General features: G+C 44.8%; 1 protein-coding gene across 1 annotated transcript in view; it reads right to left on the bottom strand.

The window, feature by feature from the left end:
* Positions 1–23,512, bottom strand: part of LOC134094268 (voltage-dependent calcium channel subunit alpha-2/delta-1-like) — a gene marked incomplete at its 3' end in the record, with an annotated part of 81,872 nt that extends 58,360 nt beyond the window's left edge. The window contains 3 exon segments of the mRNA XM_062547737.1: positions 11,210–11,326; positions 11,923–12,004; positions 23,092–23,512. Of these exon segments, the coding sequence (XP_062403721.1) occupies positions 11,210–11,326; positions 11,923–12,004; positions 23,092–23,180 (288 nt within the window).
* Positions 23,513–24,003: the final 491 nt, after the last annotated feature.

Genomic DNA, 24,003 nt, shown 5'->3' on the forward strand with positions numbered 1-24,003 from the left:
CTTGTTGCTTTGCCTTTTAATCACATGCTCACAAAAGAGCTTTTTAAAGCTTCTTTAAATGTCATCTTTGAGAGCCCACAGAAATTGCAGGGATGACCAAATCTTCTGAGAGAGAGAGAAGAGAGAGAGAGAGAGAGAGAGAGAGAGAGAGAGAGAGAGAGAGAAAGAGAGTGGGAGAGAAAGATCATTTTCAAGACCTGGTGATGGAGCACAGTCTCCTGGGATCTGACAGGAATGTTGGGTTCGTGACTGGATTTCAACACAGCTTCTCCTTGCCCCGGGGAGTTTGGAGGAGCAATCCAATTACCTCTAAATCAGTCTGCCCAGCCCCCTCTCTGTAGCCCGCATAATCGTTAGACATGCTGAGTCACATTAAGCGTTACCTCAGCACTCACTACACATTAGCCTCCATGCTCCTGTTAGCTTGTGTAGCTAGCCTTAATCCTGATGTTTAATGAGTAGGCTACAGCTCTTTTGCCGCCTGATGGTCCTGGTGTCTAATAACAGGATTGGGGTTAACACTTTAAAGGCAATAACTCTGTGGCTTAGCTAAGCAAAGCCCTCTGAAGCAATGGGCAATATACTATAGATAGATTATAAGGCACAATGTATAATGACAAAAACGTAAACATGTGCGCAATGAAAGTGAATTGTATACTAGGCATGACAGTTGAGTGTGCTTTAAAGATTGATTTTGTTCACAGCTGTGTCTAAGGCCTCCATAGGTCAGACCACACATCAACAGTGACTGAGGTCTTCATCATGAACATTAACATCTGTGACTGATCAATGATGTTGAGACACAGGTACTGTAGAATTACTTCCTCCTCCAGAAAAATATGACAAACAAGTAAGCCGCGTGCAGAAACAGACAGACACCGATCGATCTGCAAATCTGTGGGAAGCCAACCACTGTCAGCAACACCCTGCTTCAAGATGACCTGGCCATAATGCGCAGACTAGGGGGATGAAGTCCACTGGCTAAACAAGGCTAAATCAACAGAGCACATATGTCATTGCTCAATGGGCAGAACATCTGTCTGGCTAGAGCCAGTCCGAGGCCTCATCCACACCTATCCGCTCACAGCCATTGACATTTGCAGGAGTAATTAATGTGGCGATTGACTACAGCTACAAGATAGATCCCTCATTCCAGGGTTAAGTCTTAGTGAGCCTGAAATCAATGGCCAATTTGAAAATGCGGAGAACCTTGTCAAATGGGAATGTGTATATGGGGTGTGGGGGTGGGGGTGGGGGGGGGTGGGGGGGGGGGGGGGGGGGGGCAATTTGCACCAGACAATTTCTCCATCACCAATTGCAGAACAATGCTGGCCAGCCAGTGAGTTCCTGTTTCACAAGCCATCTGATGTGTGAGAGCAAATAAAACAAGTAACGACCACCGCGGACAAAATAGGCCTGCGAGGATGGCAGCAAAATTGCATTTTGGGAAAGCGGGCGGAGGTGTAAAAGTCAGACACGCTGCCTGAGTGCATCAAAGCCACCATTGTGAATTGGGTGGCTTTTCTAGTCCACATCCTGCATTTGCAATTTATCTCCCATATTCTGCTGTACAGTCTAAACTATAAATGAAAATGAACAGAAAAATCTGAGGGAAAATATTGCTGTACTTCTCCTGAGTAAACAGAATAGTAAGATTATTGGAAGGACAGTGCAATAAATGTCACTTTTCAGAGCAATCTGGTATTAGGCAAGGCAAACTGTATCAAGTATTATCTTCCATTTGCTGATAAATTAGCAAGAAGGCAGACTTGTCCTAAAGAAAATATCTTTCTTTCTCAGAACATCTCCATATATTTGCAGGGTGTATGCACTCAGTTGTGATGAAGGGACAGTGATCAATAGAGTTCTGGCACAGAATGTGGGAAAAATCAAGTAGTCTGGGAAGACAATGAAAAAAAGAAGTGTAAGGGCTGCATTAAGGTGTGGCGGTCTGGAGGACTGTCTAGCTCTCTTCACCCAACACATGCCTGCACATCAGATCAGCACCCAGTCCGGCCTGACCGCTGATGCCCTGAGTCCATCTGCGTCCATGAGGCACAATTTATGAGCCAAGGCCGGACCCAAGTGTCACCCATGGATAGATTCACTCCGGCACAAGGCCTTGAATATATCCCCGAAGCAACAACAACAAAAAAAACCCAGCAAAAGAAGAAAAAAAACAGTAAATATGAAAAGATAAAAATGTGTGAACATCCTATCACACAGTGATTCCTGCTGGTCTCATTTATTACTTATAATGCTGGGGCATGTCTCCACAGCCAGACTATTACTGCCAGTATGTCAGAGACACTATCCTTATCAAGGTTGTACAATGTTTGTATTTCACACAACAACAACTAGGTCTGGTGATGAAGGTCTAACGACCGAAAGCTAGCAATCAGTAAAGCTATTTTTGCACAAAGACTTGAAGTGTGCGGATTCTTCTTTAAAATATCCAGTCGCTCTTAATCCTGCACCTCACACGGATGAGTGGTGATTTTTTACTTTTTTGCTCACACAACAACAACAAAACATGTATTTTGTTAAACAACCACTACTTCTGACCTTGGCAAATAAATGTAAGCATTCATCTACGGTAAGTTGGTCCTGTCTGGGTCAAGGCCACACCACAAGCTAAAACTGTATGGCATGTTCATGAAAAAATCACAACAAATCAGGTTTTAAACTTCAAATAGCTTGTTTCCGAGAAAGGCACCCAGCTGTCTCTGTGGTTCGCATCACCGCCTCATTGAGGTAACTCGGTAAACAACTCACTCTGATTTGATTCAATTAAACACACAGAGCGATCCGCCCGAGCCCTATTCCAAACATATTCAGAGCACAGGATTACCTCTCACGTCATCCCCTGTTAAGGCCGAGACAGTAACGCTTTACACTGCCGCCCTACATAAACATTAGCTAGTTAGTAAACAGAACAACAATTAAGAGAGTATTTATTTTCAAATTAGTATTTATATTTAGTTTGTCTCTTAACTGACATTTAGCTCTGCCTTTGCATTGTGATTGGTTAAAAGGAAATTATATTGAATGTCCCATAGAATGACAATAAGTTAAATAGACATATCTGACTTTCTTTCATGTAGAAAATATATCCCTACTATGCAGGCATCATTGGGACCTCAATGACACGTGCTATGAGGGATACTACTGTACCAATTCATTTAATGTCTGTAGTTTTGTATTGTGTCTTGGACAAATCGAACAGCAACACATCATCTGGCCCATTTGGATCTTTTTCAAAGAGAGTATCACCAGGGTAAAAGCTTTCTACATGCCTAAAGAGCAGCATGGCTAGACTCTGGGACCCTGCCTGCATCATGGTGCATCATGAAAAGAAACACGGTCTCCATACCATTGTGTGCCTTGTGAGACAGGCTATTTCAAGAGAAATGTATTATGGCTATTGAGTTAGAAATATTACGGTACTAGATGCAGCAATAGATCATACTACAGAAGAATGTAGCATTACTTAATCATACCATTAGTACTTTACATCATATCCTCTTGTTGTTTTTAATCCCTAACTGACAAATGATTAAGCCAATAAATATATCATCTGTAAGTAGCTCATTTCCAAGGCAACATTCTACACTTTGGCCCTTAGTGCTATGTTGTAATGCTGTTTTTTGTGCCAAGATATATTCAGTCCTGCTGTCCCGGACCAGAAAAAGATGATTTCCTTCCCTTCCCTGTGTTTGATGTGGTGGATATTCACCAGAGGAAAAACATGAGCATCTGCCGAGGAGGAAGAGGGCTTCTCATCAAAATCTGCTCATTATCAGGAAATGCTGACAGCAAGAAACTGCCTCTAAAGGATGAGTTTGTACAAAGGAAGTGATATACCAAGTCCTCACCAATGGAAACAAGCTAATGATGCAAAAGAGCTGCCACAAACAAAACATGGCCGCGGACGCTTCGAGACCATATCAAAAACAGAGGATGAGAACTGGGGAGGGCTTACAGTGTGGGGAGCGAAAGCACTGGGACTGTTGTTTTACTGTAGCACACACACACACACACACACACGTACACACACACACACACACACACACACACACACACACACACAAACACACACACACGCACACACACAATCTTTAGTTTCTTGTTGGACTTTGTAACAAATTACTTTTAGGAAGCTTTTGGACTTCGCCCCATTTGTCAATAAGTAAGGACACTTAATCTTGCTGGAGGGGGGGTTGGGGTGCGGTGGGGTGGGGGGGTAATTCGATGACTCTCCTCAAGGCTTGCGCTCAGCCTTTATTTAATGTTCCAGGGGAGAACGTGCGAGGGCAAGCAGAGCTCGAATAAGCTCTCTTCCGCTCTCCCTTGCCTTTCTATCATTTAGCTGCTCTCTCTTTGTCTGCAGCTCTCTCCCAAGGCCAGTGATATAGTCGAGGTCTCTCTCTTTACAGCAAGATAAAGAAGAACATCTGTGAAAGGGATAGGAAACATGCCACTGATTGAAGCATCAGAGCATTCAAATGCTACAGACACAGAGGAGCTAGAGAGGAGGAGAAAAGGAGTGTCTGTATGTGACAGTGGGGGTGTAGGGGGAGAAAGTGAGAGAGAACCTCTGACCTATCTACATAAATAATTCAGCTTTTAATTATCTTCTCACACACACTCACACACTTTTGGTGCCCTCTATAACACTAATGAATCAGAGCCAACCAGACACACACACACACACACACATACAATTCTTAAAAGCATTATGCAGTGCTGTGCAATGGAGGGTGAAATCTTAGACAGAATCTTTTGCATACACAGATAAGCACACAGAGTAACACACTCACACATACACACACGTGCGCGTGCATACACACACGCACGCACGCACACACACACACACACACACACACACACACACACACACACACACACACACACACACACACACACACACACACACACACACACACACACACACACACACACACACACACACACACACACACACACACACACACACACACATACAGTGCATACACAGAAACATGTGGCTGAAATCTGCTCTCCGTGATGTGAAATGATATCTCTTCTCTCACCAACATCTCACATCTATTATTGATAGCAACATCAAGGTGGTGAATAATTTATCCAGACTTTCTGTAGATAAGCGTCACAACAAATACCCAATTTCCTTGCTGTGGTGCTCACTGAGTAAGAGTCATGATGAACACTAAAGCCCAGAGACCTGCCATGTCAACGCCACACACACAGCATCAGGTGAGACCAGGGCTGGCCACCTCCACATCTACAGTACAGTAACATCTCCCCATTAATATGCAACTCACATCTACCCACTGACTGGTCTACAACAGACTGCACAACAAAGGGAAAAAATATTTCAGAAAAGTTGTTTTGTTCACAACAAATGATATGATATGATGGTGGGGACGACCTATGGGAAGGTTTACAGAAAACATGGGTAATACTTTGAGGAAAAAATGTCAATTGTAGCTTATTAATTGGTCAGCACTCTAAAAATAATATAACTCTTGAGAGAAGCCTGCTCCTACCCTTATAATACTTTGAGAGATCCATTTGTTGGAGAAGCCAATGAGATCAATCAGCAATGCCCCACACCAATGGCAATGTCTGTTTTTGCATACGATTAGCATATCTGGGCATGAGGGCACGCATGTGTGACCATGTGTGTGTGTCTATGCCTGTATCCTCTCACATGCTAACGTCATGTGTGTGCTGATGGAGACATCATGCTCTGCTTTTCCATTCAAATCATGCTCTGTGCTCCCCGCTGCTCCCTGCTGCTCCGTGGCTGCGTGGGGACCAGAGCAGCAGGAGCCGCGGCTCTCTGAAGCCCAGCCAGAGTGGCCTCTCCTGGGGCTGGGACAACCTGGGGAGAGGGGGCTGGAGCTGGAGGAGGTGGTGGGGGAGTGAGGGAGAGCATATGGCTTTCTCTCCATTAGGGACCTGCAGATGCATATGCACACTTTACATGCACACGCACACACACACACACACTTCACATGCACACATACACACACACACGTACACACACACACACACATGTACACACACACACACACACACACACACACACACACACACACACACACACACACACACACACACACACACGCACACACTTCACATGCACACGTACACACACACACACATACATGCATGCATACTACAGACAAAAACATGAAGAATACAGACTAATAAAACTCAACAAATAAAATCGCACAAACACACACACACACACTCACACACACACTCACGCATACAGCCACACACAGACAGACCCCATACAGACGTGAGAGAGCAGGCTGTTCAATAATTCATTATCCAGAGGGAGAGGATCAAACACAGGGTGCAGATCACAGCCAACGAGTACACGCAAACACCACACACACACACACACACACACACCCGCACACACACACACACACACACATGCACGCACGCACGCACGCACGCACGCACGAACGCACGCACGCACACACACACACAACCTGAAACAAGATGGATGATTAAATCCACAAGCAGCACACAATCCGATGTTAAGGTCATTGTATATATCCCACAATTGGCAACTGGTCTGGAATGTAATGGCGCAACACTCAAGAGCGAGTCTGACCCCCCTGGCCCATGCAGGCCGGGTCAAGGGTCAACCGCCCGGTCATGATGCTGCGCTAGGACAGCAGCAGCCTGCCGGACGGTACCGGCTGCTCAGGATGCTCTACTAGAGATGGGACCAGATGGACCATAATGAGGGGAGCAAGGTCCAGACTTGAGACGAGGGCCGCCACGGCATCAGAATCAGACTATACCATTACTGTGGCCAAATGACTTGGCAAAAAGGAGACCATTGCTACATCTAAAGAGAATGTGAACAAAACAGTAACGTAAACAGTAAAAATTGTGTTTATTGTGTTTCTTTTTTGGCAAACGATTTACACTCAAAATAGGATTCTGGAGATGTGGTAACCATACAGTAACTCTACAGAAGCCAGGGGGAAGAAACAATTACACTACTTTACAAACAGTGGACAGTCAAACGATGACAACACCAACCGATGAATAAAAAAGGGAATTTCCAATATGAAACTTATATGAAGGTATGTTTATAGCAGCCTCGTGCTTCTGATACCAAACCAAAGGTTTGTGTTGCTCAGATACTGTACCATTTGTCCAGACTGTGTCCGAGAGGAGAAGAGGCTGGACAGGCCTGGAGGCTATAGTATCTCTGCTGGGCCTAAGAGCTGTACGCACAGTAGTGGGCAACTTTGATTTCCTAATAACTACAGTACAGTGGTGCTGTTTATGTGCTTACTTATTTTCCTTTATTGAGGCTCTTTGGCACCATCTTGTTTGGGGACTTTTTGCATCTCGTGGCACTGTAGCGCATGGGAATAATAGAACACGTTTGCACAAAAGGGCTACTGTATTGTGGGGGAGGCATCATTTGTGGTCAATGTAGGACTGAAATGAGTCAAGACGACTGTCTTATTGAAAGCTTGACAGTTAAAAGAAATGGAAAAAGACTGCATTAGATCAGTATCAGTATTGGCAGTATTCCGTTTACTGTGTTGGGTACTGTTGGGGGTATGAGAACATAGAAACAATGCAACACAAGGTTGATTGTGCATGTGTATGCATGTAATTCTGCCTGTGTGTGTGCATGCCTGCGTGCGTGCGTGCGTGCGTGCGTGCGTGCGTGCGTGCGTGCGTGCGTGCGTGCGTGCGTGTGTGCGTGCGTGCGTGCACACGTGTGTGGCTTATTGTGCTCCCTATATTCACTCTGATCAGATTTCCATTGTCACTCTGACTGAAAGAAGAAAGTGAGCCGCCTGTCAAATCCTGCTCCCATCTTTGTGATCTCATTCTTTTGATATCTTTTGTGGCGTGGTGACACACACACACACACACACACCCACACACACACACACACACCACACACACACACACACGCACGCACGCACATACACACACACACACACACACACACAAACACACACACACACACACGCTACACACATGCACATGCACAAACACACACGCACACACAAACACGCACACATACGGACACACACACACCTCGACCCCCACACTTAAAGCAAGGTCATACGTAGATAAGCAGGTCTGACAATATAGGAGGCTGGGACTTACTTGCCATTATTCCCGTGTTAAAATGATAAAAATATTATACAAATCTGTACTTCTGGAATCCTTCATGCAGTAATCACATTATTAGTGTATCTGCCAGCAGAGCAAAAAAACAGAAGTCCTCTCCATATCTGCTTGGCCTTTCCACCACGAGATTACTACAACGTAGAGCCACAAGAGCAACACATAGGGGGCGCTATATCCTGCCAGCTCCACACCATCAGTGGCCTGAGTTTCTCTGAGACGGTTGCACCTTGAAGACACAGCGGTTTGCAAACGGAGAGTGTGTATTTCTAAACGGGTGCATTTCTAATACGGGTGCCTCTAGTGTCTGCCTACGGGGAGTGGATTTGAATAAAGCCAATCGCAATGCATCAGCTCTCATTTCGGTGTCACCAAGCAAGAGAGACAAACACAGCGTTTGGTTTCTCTTTGCATGAAGATTTCTTGTGCGTGAGGCAGAAAGGTGAAGGAATAATTGTACCTCATATGATGTAATTAAAGCCTTTTTTAATTAAAATGCCTTCAAATAAGCATGGACCTTGGGAGGAATGCTCCTGGGAAAAGTGTGGCTTATATATAGGCGTCTTTGTTTAGCTCGCTTTATTTACATATTTACACTAGCTTGGTTTGCTGGGGCTTATTACATTTTTCTACCCCCAACGATATGCCGCCCACCACCCCCAAGCTAGCATATTCATTCTTCCTCCTTTAAAATCAGAACAAAAATGCGCCATACTTGGCACACCAAAGATCTTGTGAGGGTTCACTCACTGTATATATACATAACAACCCCCCAGATCCTGATATCAAGGACGTCCATGATTTGATTTCAGATAACCAAAACCCCTGTGAGATCTTCCTTCCTGTGCCATGCAATCAACAGCACTGACTGCCTTCCTCTGATCTACTCTTGAGGGACTGTTATGTCTACAGTATGACTTCCAGTCATGTGCCACTTTGGTAACATCAGTAGGCTAGTGAATATCAATTAGGCAACAAGGTTTATGTAGCAACTCTCACTTTGAAGAGAGATTCTGACATCATGTTAGATCTTAATAACAAAGTCTTCAATGTCACAAATAAGGTATTTGTCTAAATAGTTTAAGTTTCCTTTCCAAGTCACCATATCCCAGGGACTTTTTCAAGGATCAAAGAAGACAGTCAATCCAGATGTCACACCTAGAATATGCATGGTATAAATGAGAAATTACTTGATGTCATTGTATCAGTATTATTAAAGTACATATTAGATAGGTCGGGCCCACAAGTTATATTGAAACCTATTCACAGAACTGGCAAAATAGCATCTATCTTGGTTTGTTTTCAAATGAAAACTTCTCAGAAATTAGATCGTTTCTCGTTTCTGACAGGTAAACCACACATTTGAATATGTAAGAATGACATTCAGTAAGGTTTAGGTGTCTGTGTCTGTTTAGGAACAGACTGCAGTGCCTACACTATCTGCTAGGAATGTCCAACAGCATGATCTTGTATAGCTAATCACACAGCAAACCACATCCAAGCAGTGAAATAAGAAGCAAAAATGTTGATTTTATATTCTAATTTGGTCATGTACCGTTCAACCATCCAATCATCTGGTACTGCCTCCTTTAGAATCAAAAGAAAACGCAATGTTGTGTGTGTGTGTGTGTGTGTGTGTGTGTGTGTGTGTGTGTGTGTGCGTGTGTGCGTGTGTGCGTGTGTGCGCGTGTGCGTGCATGCGTGCGTGTGTGCATGCGTGCGTGTGTTTGTGTGTGTGCGTGTGCGCGCGTGTGTCTGTGTCTGCATTTGAGACAGAAAGGCTGAGATGTGCTAGTAATGGCAGCGTGATGGATGTGTTGTGTCAATGGTTGTGTCATTATGGGGGCCCGCTGCATTATTGCATTCCTCACAAGCAGCGCGGCAGCTGGAGGACACAGGAGATTGCCAGTGAAAGCAGAGGAGGAAGAGTGATTGAGAGGCAAGAAGGAACAGATAGAGTGAATGGCAGAAAGAGAGAGATGGAAAGATAGAGAGATAGAGAGATGGACAGATATAGAGGTAAATACAAGAGCTGGTCCTGGGAGTCCAGGTTGATAACTGACACATGGCCTTTCTGTGTGCAGGCTCTTGACAGTGAGACAAACTCCTCTCTCACAGACGGGCACCACAGGGATGGGGTGGATACAGAGCATTGGGGTCGTGTCAGCACACACACACACACACACACACACACACACACACACACACACACAGACGGGCACCACAGGGATGGGGTGGATACAGAGCATCGGGGCCGTGTCAGCAGCGCCATTGATACGGTTCTGATATTAGTCTGATGCCTTACAAGTGTGTGTGTGTGTGTGTGTGTGTGTGTGTGTGTGTGTGTGTGTGTGTGTGTGTGTGCACGAGTGTGAATGTGAATGTGAGTGTGAGTGTGAGTGTGAGAGTGTATGTGTGTATGTGTGTGTGTGTGTGTGTGTGTATGTGTGTGTGTAAGAGAGTGGTTCCATCAGAGGTATGTCTATATTTACTAATGGAAAGGTCAATTCTGTTTTATTTTCCCTACTTTCACGAGTTCCAACCCCAGTCACATCCATAATTCTATTAGTTTGAAAGCACTGGCTTATATGCAAAATACATTTCTAGCACTGATGTTAAAAAATGATTCCTTTATGCATATCTTTGAGGCATATTCAAAATTGTTTACTTAGCCAACATCCAATTAATTTAAAAATCGCAATGAATTGTTTCATTCATCGTTGTTCATGTTTCGGGAGTTACATCCGGTGCTTTTCAAAAAGCACCTGTTTAAGAGTGTGTGTCTGATTTTCCAAAGAGGATCAAAACACGCTACACAATAACACAGCTCTCAGTATCTTACCTTTCCGAATATGTATGAATTGTAGTCATCAAGCACTGCGCCAATACTTGTAAGAATAAGACCAATCCAGGAGTACAGGTAATAGCATGCTAATAGCATGTTTATAGCAAATCAACAGATGTGTGTGTGTGTGTGTGTGTGTGTGTGTGTGTGTGTGTTTGTGTGTGCCTGGCCTGCGCTCACCTCAAGGGCCCTGGACCTCTTCAGCAGAAGGCTCTCGATGTTCCGGGCAGCGCTGGCCACCAGCTGTGCCGCGTTGTTCGACTCCACCGTGAAGTGATTGCGATTATCCAGAAAAATCTGCAAGAGGCCAGAAAGTTGAGCGCTGAAGTGCATCCAGAGCAGCCAACATTAAAATCAAAACATCTAAAACTGCCCTTGTGATGCATCTGTTCTATTCAAAATGAGATGCGTTGGCTCCAAAGCTAATACACGCACACGATGTTGCTATTGAATGAAAAGAGGACACCTTGCCAATGCTGAAATCTAATAGACTGCATTAGGCGGTCAGTGTGTCAGGGTCATTCAAGAACAAATGTGATTACTTCATTATGCTAATACAAAAGGGAGACAGAGAGACAGGGGCGTTTGTGTAGGCAGACGATATCTGCCAAGGAAAAAAGCAGGCGGACTGCAATGTATCTTCATAAGGAAAATGGGATCCTTCCTTCCTAGCCCTTCCTCTCTTAACGCTCCCGTCTTTCCGGCTTAAAAATAGCCGTCCAGGAGACGCTGTAATAAAAGCTACGGGGCAAAATATGGTGTGATAGATTTCTCCGTTTGCCCCATTATCACCCGCGGCCAGAATTGTCTCCGTTCGCCCGTCATTTGTCACTTGGCACTAGCACTTCAGAGGAGCACGGGAAGGTTTGAGTGCGTGAGCGGCGACCTCTGACCTGAGCGAGGCTCTTTCCCCCGCTGGCAGTGTCGGCCAGAGACACCAGGTCCTGCTGCATCTGGTCCACCCATTCCTTTATCCTACACACGAAGGAAGAGAAGAGGACCATTTGATGACACATGAATACAGATTGATGAAAATTGATGAAAATACAGATAGATGTAACAGATAGATACAGATGGATAGGTAGATAAAACATTCATGGCTTTAATATGGAGACAAAATGAGAGTGAAACGCTCAGAGTATTTTATCGAGCAGATTGTCGAACTGTTTTTTTTTTTCTGGCATACAGAGTAGAGATATAACAAAATAAAATAGAAACAACTTTACTAAAGCACAGTAGCCTTCACTATGCTTTATTAAAGACACCTCTGTGTATTTCCCCCGTCTTTTACCGTAACACAGTGTGTTTGTAGGTTTGCTTTTTAGTTAGGAGGACAATTCTGATTTCACTCAACAGACGTTAGGCTGAGCAAAGATTATTTCAGCGCTGCATCACGGACAAGGTCACATTTATTACATGCTACACCCTTGACTGGAAGCAATTAAAAAAAATCCACGTATCTGTGTCTCACAAATCACTAACCTTGTAGTACAATTTGCTAAATTGAAAATGTTTGCCATCGTGTCAGGGTCAACATATAAAGAGTTCTATATGCTTACGGTGTACACAAGGATATACTGTGCGTGTTAGGGGTGTCACGATACCAAAAAATCTGTAGTCGGTGCCAATACCAGTAAAATTACACGATTCTCGATGCCAAATTCGATACTACCGTTAAAAAAAAAGGATTTTCTAAAATCCCATGTACTTAATGAATTTCTTTATTGAAATATTTGCAGAATACTGAAATATAATTTCTATAACATACAGAGCATAACAGAATACAGTATCCAATTGTGAGCATATATCACATAGGCTTACATATAATTAATTAAATCACTTTTCTAATGGATTGTATAAAAACCAACAACATGCATCACCTTTTTATCGCTCTGCTGTCATATAATGTGAATGATTTTTTTTTACAAGATGTAAAGTCTTTATTTGAAACACACACACATTCTGTAACTATTTATACATTCTATATGAAATTTCTGATCTTCATTAGCAGCAAACTTTATGCAGATTATAGCCTACTATTCATATTACAACTCCACCTCTTAAATTCAGCTGTCTGGTTGAAGCCTCAACATTTTGTAAACAAAGTAGCAGGCTAAGCTTATCATACTGGTTGGACTGTTCAGTTTCCCCACATGTGTTTAAGTTTCAAGGTAAGCTACTTTTTCTCCTTGGGACAGAACCTTTTAAGTCTTGGAGTTGAAAAACATTGGTATTGAGATGGTCAGTCAACTTGAATGCAAGAGTTTTAATGTCTGCAGCATAGACTAGCTAATGATGCTAACCGGATTTTAAACAGCAATTTAGCTAGTCGTCTTCTGTGCGTCATTGCGTTCACGATTGTGAATGTTTTATTTGGATTAAATGTGCATGTCGTGGGCGGGAGTACATTGAGCACGTACGAGAGCGGGCCAAGGAGAACAAGTTTACTTTTACTTTACTGTTTGGTAAAGTTGCACGTATAATCTACAAAAGTTGCGGAAGAATATGCTTCCACCCGGACAGCGTCAGGTGCATCAGTACGACCACGCTTCCAGGAATGATCTGGTTGGTTTTCATGGAGACAGACGCTGTGTGCACGGAGGAGAGAGGCTGTGTGTGTGTGTGTGTGTGTGTGTGTGTGTGTGCGCATGAGAGACAGACGCGTGAGTGACAGAGAGGGAGAGCAGGGAAAGGAAATTCAGCTTAACGAATGTTGCGTGTTTTTCAATACTGTTAAAACATAGATAAATAAATAAAAACAAACAATATGTGGCGGCCGGTGCTCAATCTGTGGCGCATCGCCACAAATTAGTCTATGTGTGGGAAACACTGTAGCCTATTGCCCCCATCAGTTCCGGAAGAGTCGCAGCACCGATGCTTATGCTGGCGTCGGTGCTTACGGTGCTTCAAAAAAATAGGCATCGCCGGTGTTTTTTCATTTTAGAATCGAGAGGTATCGCAAGTATCGGTTCTCGTGACATAGTGCGTGTGCACCCACAGACCAGTCAGTGAAAACACTGAGGTGTGGTCACGCACATCCATCACACACTGCAACACTGATGCCACTGAAAATGATAACGCCACGCCATAGACTAAGAAAAAGCTGAAAGTGAAAAAGCTGATCTAAAATGAAATGTGCAGTTCTTTTGAGAGCGCACTGCCATGAAGGGTAACTTGTGATCTGCCTTGTATACAAAGACCTTAGCAAGGAGTCCCTGACAATGCAATGCAAAGACGGTGCTGGTATGCTTGAATGTCCTTAGAATTTTTAATCAGTTATTCAAATGTTATTGGGGTAAGTGTTACTTTTTCCAGCTTTTTTAGTACTGTAAATATGAATAACTAGGAGTAAGACTTTATTTTCAGACACACACACACACACCTGTTGTAGCAAAGAAAACTTTGGTGGAATTTTGCTGCTGCACTGACACAAGAGATGTGTAGATTCTGTAGAGATGTGTTCCTTCATTGTCCTACTGTAATACCATCACACAGTGATACAGGCACACCTTGCTTTTTTATGGATGTCACACCAAAAACACACCCTTGATGTATTAAAAACAACTCTGAAACCATGAGCCTGGTGTCTGTCTGCCATCACACTACCAAAGGTGGACTGAGCACCACCCCCTAAACGCAGTTAAACCGTACACTTAAGACCATACATTAGATAATTAAAATAACGCAAACAATTCACATCAGTCTTGTTCTTAATTGAACACCTTAACAGCATTGGAATAATGCACCATCTCCTGGCATCATAACAGATTTAGCAGCAAATGTAACAACTGAAAAAGCAGAAATAAGTAATGTGTTTGCTACGCATGGGTTGTTTCCACATATATTCCACGTATTATCCAGTCTACTACAACTACCCAAAAGGGAATGGGTTCCAAAGGCTACAGAATACATGCTCAAGTAGATAGCAAAATACATAGGTTACAGCCTTCATACTTTATTCTGGGAGCAATGCGGCAATGCTGAAAAGAAAACAGCCCGCATATCCTATGAAATATACCCTGCATAACAATTGCCTTTAAGACCCTGATTGAATGCAGCGAAAACTTTGCTTTGTGGAACTTTTCTGCTGCCGTTCCAAAGACCAGCTGGTGGTCACATAGCTCTGTGGCTTGCTCTCTGCAGGGCTTGGTGACTTCTAACAGTGTTCCACCCGAGAGGGTGAGATCACACACACACACACACACACACATACACACACACACACACACATACACACACACACACACACACACACACACACACACGCACACACACACGCACACGCGCACACGCACACATAAACACACACACACACACACACGGAGGTTCAGAGTGTGGTGACACCCTGCAGGGCTCGGTGATGAATTGGTGGTGATGGACCAAATGGCTACTCTCCACATCAAAGTCTCTGGGAGCCAAAAGTTCAACTTCTCCATTCAGTAGCTCAGATTGAATCTGGGCTCTCGGTGGAGGGCATGACTTTAACAACACACACACAAACACACACACACACACACACACACACACACACACACACACACACACACATAGAGACACACACACACACACACACACACACACTTCCATAATGCATACACCCAAGTATACAACAATGCAAACATAGTTACATGGCCACAATCATAGATACATATTCATACACATAGCCTATATAACCACAAATACACAAACAAACAAACAAAGAAACACACACACACACACACACACATTCACAGAGAGAGAGAAATATTCTCTAAAACATTCATGCTTCACAAGAAGGAACTCAAGTAACCTCCAGAAGACATTTCATGTCTCCTGGTCCAATGGTCTTGTTTAGTGTTTAAAGCACACCGCCTCTCTAGTCCCGCTGAGCTTCTCTGCTCACCTTTAGCCCGGTGCTGTAGTTAAAAATGCATTACAGACAACCCGCGCGGCGTTAGCAGGCTGCATCCGTAATTACTTTGTTTCTTCCTGTTCCCTTCTGTTCACTCTCGACCTGCCACCTTGACACCCGCTTCCTCGAAACCATGCAATCTACTTTCTCCTCTACTTCGAGGACTGTGCGATAGATTGTCTGGTGGTCCTTGATATGACATATGGAAATATATCACACTTTCCAAACACCTTGAATATGTCAATGATTCTGGCATGCAGTGAGGCTTCTTTGGGAATTAGATCTGAATACACTAAATAACTTCAAATGTCAAGATCCAGTAGTTCTCCCACGAAACCCATTAATATACACACAGACGGCATATACTGCTATCAATTTTGACATAGGTATGTGTGTGTGTGTGTGTGTGTGTGTGTGTTGCTGCAAGCGGCCTGTCTTGTCTTGCTGCCATGAGAGAGCTCATTTACTAGGCAGCGAGATCCAGACAAGCGTCAGTATCAAACCCCATTCTCATTAGCCTGCGTCCAGGGCTCTGAGTCAGACAGGGCTGAGCCAGGTAAGACCACATGGATCTGGCACCACTGAAATATGACTGCTGCTTGCACTGCCTTCAAAGTCTTCGGCCCCATTCTACCTCCTCCTCCTCCTCCTCCTCCTCCTCCCCTCTCTGTCTCTCTATCCCTCTCTCCTTTTCCCTTCATCTGATTACATCCGATGCAATTCTTTACGCTGCGTTAGGAGGAGGAAAACAACACAAAGCTCTGTTTTCTTTCAGGATGTGAAATAAACTGCCCCGACTGACGCAGACGGACAGCCGACAGAGAGACATGCACAAACTCACAAACAACACTCACAAACAACACTCACTCACACACACACACACACACACAGACAGACACACACACACACACACACACACACACACACACACACACACACACACACACACACACACACACACACACACACACACACACACACACACACACACACACACACACACACACACACACACACACACACACACACACACACACACAGTGGTGGGATGGCTTTAGGGCTGGTTCAGACCCTGCAGTGATAACTCCATCAGACTTCGGGTGGGAGAGCTATTACCATGCAAACTCTCTGGCAGAGAAAGATGAATTCTCTCCAGCATGTCAGCCCTCCCTGGCTGAACCTATGGCATGTGTGTGTGTGTGTGTGTGTGTGTGTGTGTGTGTGTGTGTGTGTGTCCTTGTGTGTGGGCAGCATACCTCTCTAGGGCTTGGCTGATTATCAATACACAGCCACATGCATCCTATATTGGGTATTATGTCATCTGTGATGGCTGAGGCAAACACATGCCAACTGGAGCCTGGCCACCAGACTGGAGCGAGAGGCAGAACTGCTCCTTCCAGTCCAAACACAATATCAATCCATAACCACATCTACAAAATCAACTCCTACCTACACAATGCCCACTTTCAACTTTGACTCAGAAGTTAATCAGCTCTAATTCAGACTTGGCTGGGTCACACTTGAGTATTTAGGTATGGTAAAATCATACCTAAATACACACTGACAATATCAGAGCAATATACCCAGCTGTCCATGGCCAATAACTGAACAGGTTATCTCACGTTGTGGACTTTGATTATTGCTCTTCATTTCCCAGAAGTGCACCCATCCACCCCTACTCTTGCACTCACCAGCCTCTCTCATCTCAAAAGAACCCTGGATTGAGCAACTGGACATCCTCGCCCAATCAATCACCCTACTGTATTCTGATAGGCACCATGGCATTGGGATCACCTCCATTTCCTGTTTCACTGACTATTATCGGTGTTTATATTAAGTCATCATTTAGTCTAATGCAAAAAAAAAATGAAAACTTAAATAAAACTGCCAATAGAACTGAATGGCTCTGGAGTATGTTTAAGAGGGGTTTCCCACAGTAAACACCACAAGCTTTGCCATGGTGGTATCAGCTGTGGAATAAGACGCTAGATCCAGTGATCTCTGAGATCAGTGGTCTTAATGCAGGGCTGATAGACAGGGAATTATCTGTGCCTGAAATTATCAAATACATTTGAAAACAATAGAGAGAGTAGCCTTTCTTGACATCGTGCATGGCCGAGCTCAAGCCTGAATTCAGGCACCATGCCTGAACAGGCCTGTTAATGTGCGGTGCCACTGTAGGGGGGCGGCGCTAGGCTAACGGGGAATAAGACGCTGGATCCAGTGTTCTTTGAGATCAGTGGTGTTAATGTGTGTGGCTAAGGGGGCGCCGCTAGGCTAACAGGGAGGCACATGAGGCAGACTTGAGCACTCAGTCACGGCGGAGGAGGCCCAGGCGCCCAGACAGACATGAGACGCAGAACAGAGGGGCTCCAAGCTCTGCTCTGATCCCAGGCAGCATTCATCACCACTGGCACTGAGCACAGTACACACACACACACACAACACGGCCAGGGCACAGCGAGTTCAGCACACACTCACAAACCTGGAGCAAAAGTATTTGTGCTCATCTGTGTGTGTGTGTGTGTGTGTATGTGTGTGTGTCTGTGTGCACGCACACGCAAGACAGAGAGAGAAAGACAGAGAGAGAAAGACAGAATATGTTGATTTCTGTATCTCAATACACTGCATGATCTGCATGGAGTTTAAAGGTGATCTTGCTGCTATAGGCTCCACAGCACCGAGTTGATGCTCTGTTCTAGAACACCTGTTTGTAGATCAGGCATTTATCAATGAGCCTCCACGATTACTGGCAGCTGATGGGGAGGGCTACAGTACTTGGCTGAGCATCTCTGGTGTACGGAGCACCGGGATCTGATCTGGCCTTTTCATCCCTGGACTTCAGGCCCATCTGACGTTCTTATGCGGGAATTATTGGTAATGCCCGAGTGATCAGTATTATCATCGGCATGATCCAGAATCCAATTACGCAGAGGAAACTGATTTAATGAAGACGAAGACAATCACTCTATAACATTACGTAAATTTGGCATCACATCCTATGCGTGTGTATGTGTGTGTATTTGTGTGTGTGAGAGTGTGAGACACAGACAGAGAAAAAGACAGAGACACAGACAGAGAGAGAGAGAGAGACAGAGAGACAGAGAGAGAGAGAGAGAGAGAGAGAGAGAGAGAGAGAGAGAGAGACAGAGGGCCACATTGTGCTAAATAAACCTGGGAGCTGCTATCAGTGTGCGGACCTTTATCACTTCTTTTCACTTCTTTTTGGTCCAGCACCTGCACTATTTAGATGTTCTCTTGTTTTGGGATAACTTTGTGGCAAACCTTCTGCTTAATAAACCCAAGAAGGTTTCATGTCCACAGTCATTAAGTAAGCAGGTAAGAGTAGGCATGATGAGTATCAGGGCAGGTCATTTGCTTCCTGGGGAATTAAGGTCAGTGATAAGTGAGAGCTCCCTCTCCTGCCACTGTGGCACCAGGCTGCCAGAGCTGCTGCTGAAGCACCCCAGTCTGGGCATCACAGGCAGCAGGCACCCCCGTGGGGAGACCAGCCACGAAAAGCTCACCTCACCCAGAACATGCCCGCGCCCCTGGGCACAATGGAGGCGCAGGAGCAGTCGCGCTGAGGTGCTTATTGGTTATTTGCCTGACTAAGACTTAGTCTCCCCGACGTGTGTTCTCTGTGACCTGTCAGCATGCTCCAGGGCTCCTGTGTTACAACAAAGAGTTCCCATGGAAACCCCACTGAGAGCTTGCTTAGGTAAACACGGATCACATTTAATGTGTGTTATGCCTGTGAGTGTGTGTGTGCGTGTGTGTGTGTGTGTCTAACGTGTGTTTCTCTTTGACTGTGTAGATCTGTAGAAAAGGGCATCACAGGGGAAGATCTGAGGGGTCCCCTTGTCTCTCGGACCGCGCTTGTCCGATTATCTCATGTGTGTCCGGTCTCGATATCAATCGGCCTTCAGGGCCACTCATGGTCAATCTTCTGATTATCTCTGAACTCTGTCATTGTGTCTGTGTGTCCGTCTATCTGGCTGACCACCAGTCTTCCTGGCTGTCTCGGGTCATTGTGCATTCACTCAGCCTCTTTGCCTGTCAGCATGTCTGCTTCTGTGCCTGTTTACCGGTCAGGCTGCTGTCCTTTCGCGGTGTGTCTGTCATCTGGTTTCTAGTGTCTGCGTCTGTGTGACTGTGTGTGTGTGTGTGTGTGTGTGTGTGTGACTGTGTGTGTGTGTGTGTGTGTGTGTGTGTGTCTGTGTGTATGTGTGTATCAATGTGTGTGTGTGTGTCTGTGTGTATGTGTGTATCAATGTGTGTGTGTGTGTGTGTGTGTCAGTGTGTGTGTGTGTGTGTGTGTGTGTGTGTGTGTGTGTGTTGTCAGCTGCCGTTTCACTGACTACATCTCTATTTGATGATCCATCTGTCCCTCTGACGGAGTCTCTGCTTGACTGTCTGCACGCGTGCCAGTATGTGCCAGTATGTCTCCTGGCCGCTGCCTACCTCCACGCCTGTCTGAGAATGCCCACGCCTGTGCCTCGCTCACCCCCAACTCCCTGGCCTGGGTGGAATCTATTACCCGTTTTTTCCCAGGCAACTGGGTCAGATCTTGTCCTACTTGTGCCAGAAAGAGAGAGAGAGAGATAGAGAGAGAGACAGAGAGAGAGAAGAGCGGGAGAAGGAGAGAAGGGGGAGTAGATTCCCTGGCAGTCTTCCTCTGTGGAGGAAATAATTACCTTCTCGGACCAGGAGTCCCTGCAGAGAGGCACGCTTTAACTATGGTCTAATAATAGATCAGTGTAAAAGCAAGACGCCACTCGGAGAGGAACTACCTCAAGGCATCAATAAAAATGTGCTCCTCTCCAAGCACACAACGCAACAGGAGATGATGCTTTGTGATATGCTATGCACCTCACAAGAGATGATTCTCATATGACCACACATTATTTTTATTGAGCCCACTTGGATTGGTTTGTTATTGCAGGCTGTTGCGTTGTTTGTTGTTACCAATACTGCTATCTGCAGTTACACAGCGGTATTAGTTGGGCTAGCAGTTGCAGTACAATAGAAAATGCTCACTAAAATATTTCCTGACAACTTTCGTTTTGTTTTGACTGAGCTATATCAACGTGTAGTATCAAGTTTATTACAAACAACCATCATGTAATTGTACACCTTCACCCCTATAACTAGTCAGTGAAGGAGGTAGCCAAGTGTATCTGAAACGAGGAATTGAAAGAAGTCAGTCCAACAAATTGACAAGATCAGTGTCAGAAGGGCTTGAATGATTATGAATGAACTCATCTGAAGAGAGTTGCATCTTAAACATCTTTAAAGATCAGAGAAGTCTGCCACAACCATGCACTTCCATGCTCTCCAACTGGCGTGGTGTTGGGACACAAGGCATGCATTAATGTCGCCATGCTATTTTAGTCACAATACATCACGCCTCAAGTTGTTCCAGATTGCCACCTGGAAGTCTGGGAGGCAATCTACTTTAGAATGTATTACGTTTACGCCATTCCTTCCACCGGAGAATAAATAAGCACATTTGAGCACAACAGTGGAGCACATCCGTCTCTCCCCGTCTGGCCAAGTCCCCAGTCACACTCAACACCAGCCACAGTGACGAACTGCTGCTCCCACACCGTTGTGTCTGTCACCTGGGCTGTTTTTGTCTCCTGTGTATGTGCGTGTGACTGTGAATGTGTGTGTGTGTGTGTGTGTGTGTGTGTGTGTGTGTGTGTGTGTGTGAGTGAGAGAGAGAGAGAGAGAGAGAGAGAGAGGGGGGAGAGGGAGAGAAAGAAACAGAGAAAGAGAAGAGAGAGAGAGCAGAGAAAGTGTATTGAAGTATTAATGTGTGTGTAAATGTCTGCACATGTATATGTATGCTTGTGAGTTTTTTTGTGTCAGTGTGCTACATGTAATAATGAGTATGATGTATGCATATTCATATATGTGTGTGTGTGTGTGTGTGTGTGTGTGTGTGTGTGTGTGTGTGTGTCAGTGAGAGAGAGAAAGCAATATTGCCTTACTAGGAGAACAGTTCATGACAACAGCAGCCAGATTTTATACTGGCCCTCCAAAGTCTTTGGCAGAGCCAATGGATAAATGTCAACATGTTCCATCTTATGATTGTCTCCAAAGTAATTTGTGACTGTTTATTTTAACCTGATCATTGCCTTAGTAATATGGTTGTAGAAACAAGTCAACACACATTTGAATTCAAGTGAGAGAGAGAGAGAGAGAGCAAGAGAGAGAGAGAGATGCATTGTTACATGCTACCTCACACAAGTTATGACAACATGTTTAGCAGGAAGCATGTGTACGCCACCAGTCTGTTCACTGGTGTATAAACTGGCATCCAGGCTCCCCCACAGCCCTAGGCTGGCTCAAGAAGTATAGCTCTCCCAGGCAGACAGGGGCAATTATCCCCCAGGAGAGAGAGAGCTCTTTGGGCTTGGACACAGAGGGCAAACAACGCCCAAACGAGCCAAATCAATCACGGAGAAAACAACAGCACCCTTTACTAAATTTATGGATCTATTCCTTCTGTTTTCTTTGCAAGTGACATGTTGACATCGTCTGGATGCACATTCGCTTTTAAACATTAATACTTTTTCACACCTGTTAAGATGCTATATGGCTGATGGAAAACATAAAAGTTTATTATGCGCCCAGAATATACTTTTGGAGAGTCCTTACTAATTTAGAAAATAACTTGAATGTCTCTCCGATTCAACTTGCATTCGGCCGGACAGGAATTACTTCTCACACACACACACAACAGTTATTTCACTAGCATGTGGAAAGTTGCAGGAAATGCTGTAAAAAGGCTAATCTCTTTGAACAGTGACGTTTCCTGTTTACTCTTACCGGTTTTACATTAGCACGTATTTCGCAAAGTTAGGCTTTGGTTTAAAGAAAATGGTTTCGGTTATTTGGCGCAGACAGGGTAGCCTACTCGACCGAGACCACTTCACAATAACTCGCGTGTTCTAACAGGTTGAGCGGATGAGGCACACACACACATACAACTGTCTATAATAAAATTAAGTGTGGATGTGGAAAATAAGATACAAATATATATCCACCACGACAGTATACCAGGTGAGCAACGTAAGGAAGACAACTAAGATATGGGGATAGGGAGGGATAGGGGAAGAGAGTAGGCTATCAACTCCCAACTCCTTACACGAACGTTACTTACACTTGTGAAGATGGAAAAGGCGACGGACTTGAGCACTGAAGCATCCATGAGAGCAGAACAAAAACGGCGGCTTGTCCGTACGTCACCATGGTCAGGTGCAACCACCGGCATACAAAATGCGCACCGACGCCCGAGGAGGGGATGTAGCCGACTGTTGGGCAGTTCAGTCAGTGAACCTCCGCCGGCGTCTCGGGAACAGACAGCACACAAACACAACACGTCTTGGCGCGCTAATCAGATTACCCGTCATCAGGGTTATTCCAGCATGTCAGCCTGCTTTAGGTTAGGCTATTTTTGTCGGTGCCTTGCACGTCTTCTTCAAGTGTCTAAATTAGTCAGTTCATATAAGATCTGGCGGTTCTGCAGTTGTGTTCTTTTCTCAGGTGAAGAGTTTTTTTCCTGTTCAGTCAGTTCGTGTTGACACAGCCCTTAAATTCAGACAGCACACGCGCTCTTTCGCTTGTTCACCCCTGCTTTGTTTTCAAACTCCCATGGAGAGAGTGAGCGAGCACAATCGATAGCGGTGGCTCTCACCCGCCCCCCTCTGATCTCATCCCGATGATCCCTCTCCACGGATGCCCTACCCACCATTGGTTGCTTTGGTAGATGCCACCAAAACACGCTTTCGCTCGCGCGCTCCCTCTTTCTCTCACACACTTAAAGTATGAACAGATTGGTGGCTTCTCTTCGAGATGACACTGTTAATTAGTCCTCACCTGAATTCAATTAAATACAAAATTGATGGTCATGGTGCATTTCTCAAAGACTGTTGTCTTTTAACACAACGAGAGAGAGAGAATATATAAACAATGAACTGACAGTGCATTAATTATTCATAGTGCATCTGCAGAAGTAATGCATTCTATCCACGGTAGATAGCGGAAGTGTGTGGTAACTTGTAGATGTGACACA

The sequence above is a fragment of the Sardina pilchardus genome, chromosome 10, assembly GCF_963854185.1.
Source record: "Sardina pilchardus chromosome 10, fSarPil1.1, whole genome shotgun sequence".
Taxonomy (NCBI): domain Eukaryota; kingdom Metazoa; phylum Chordata; class Actinopteri; order Clupeiformes; family Clupeidae; genus Sardina; species Sardina pilchardus.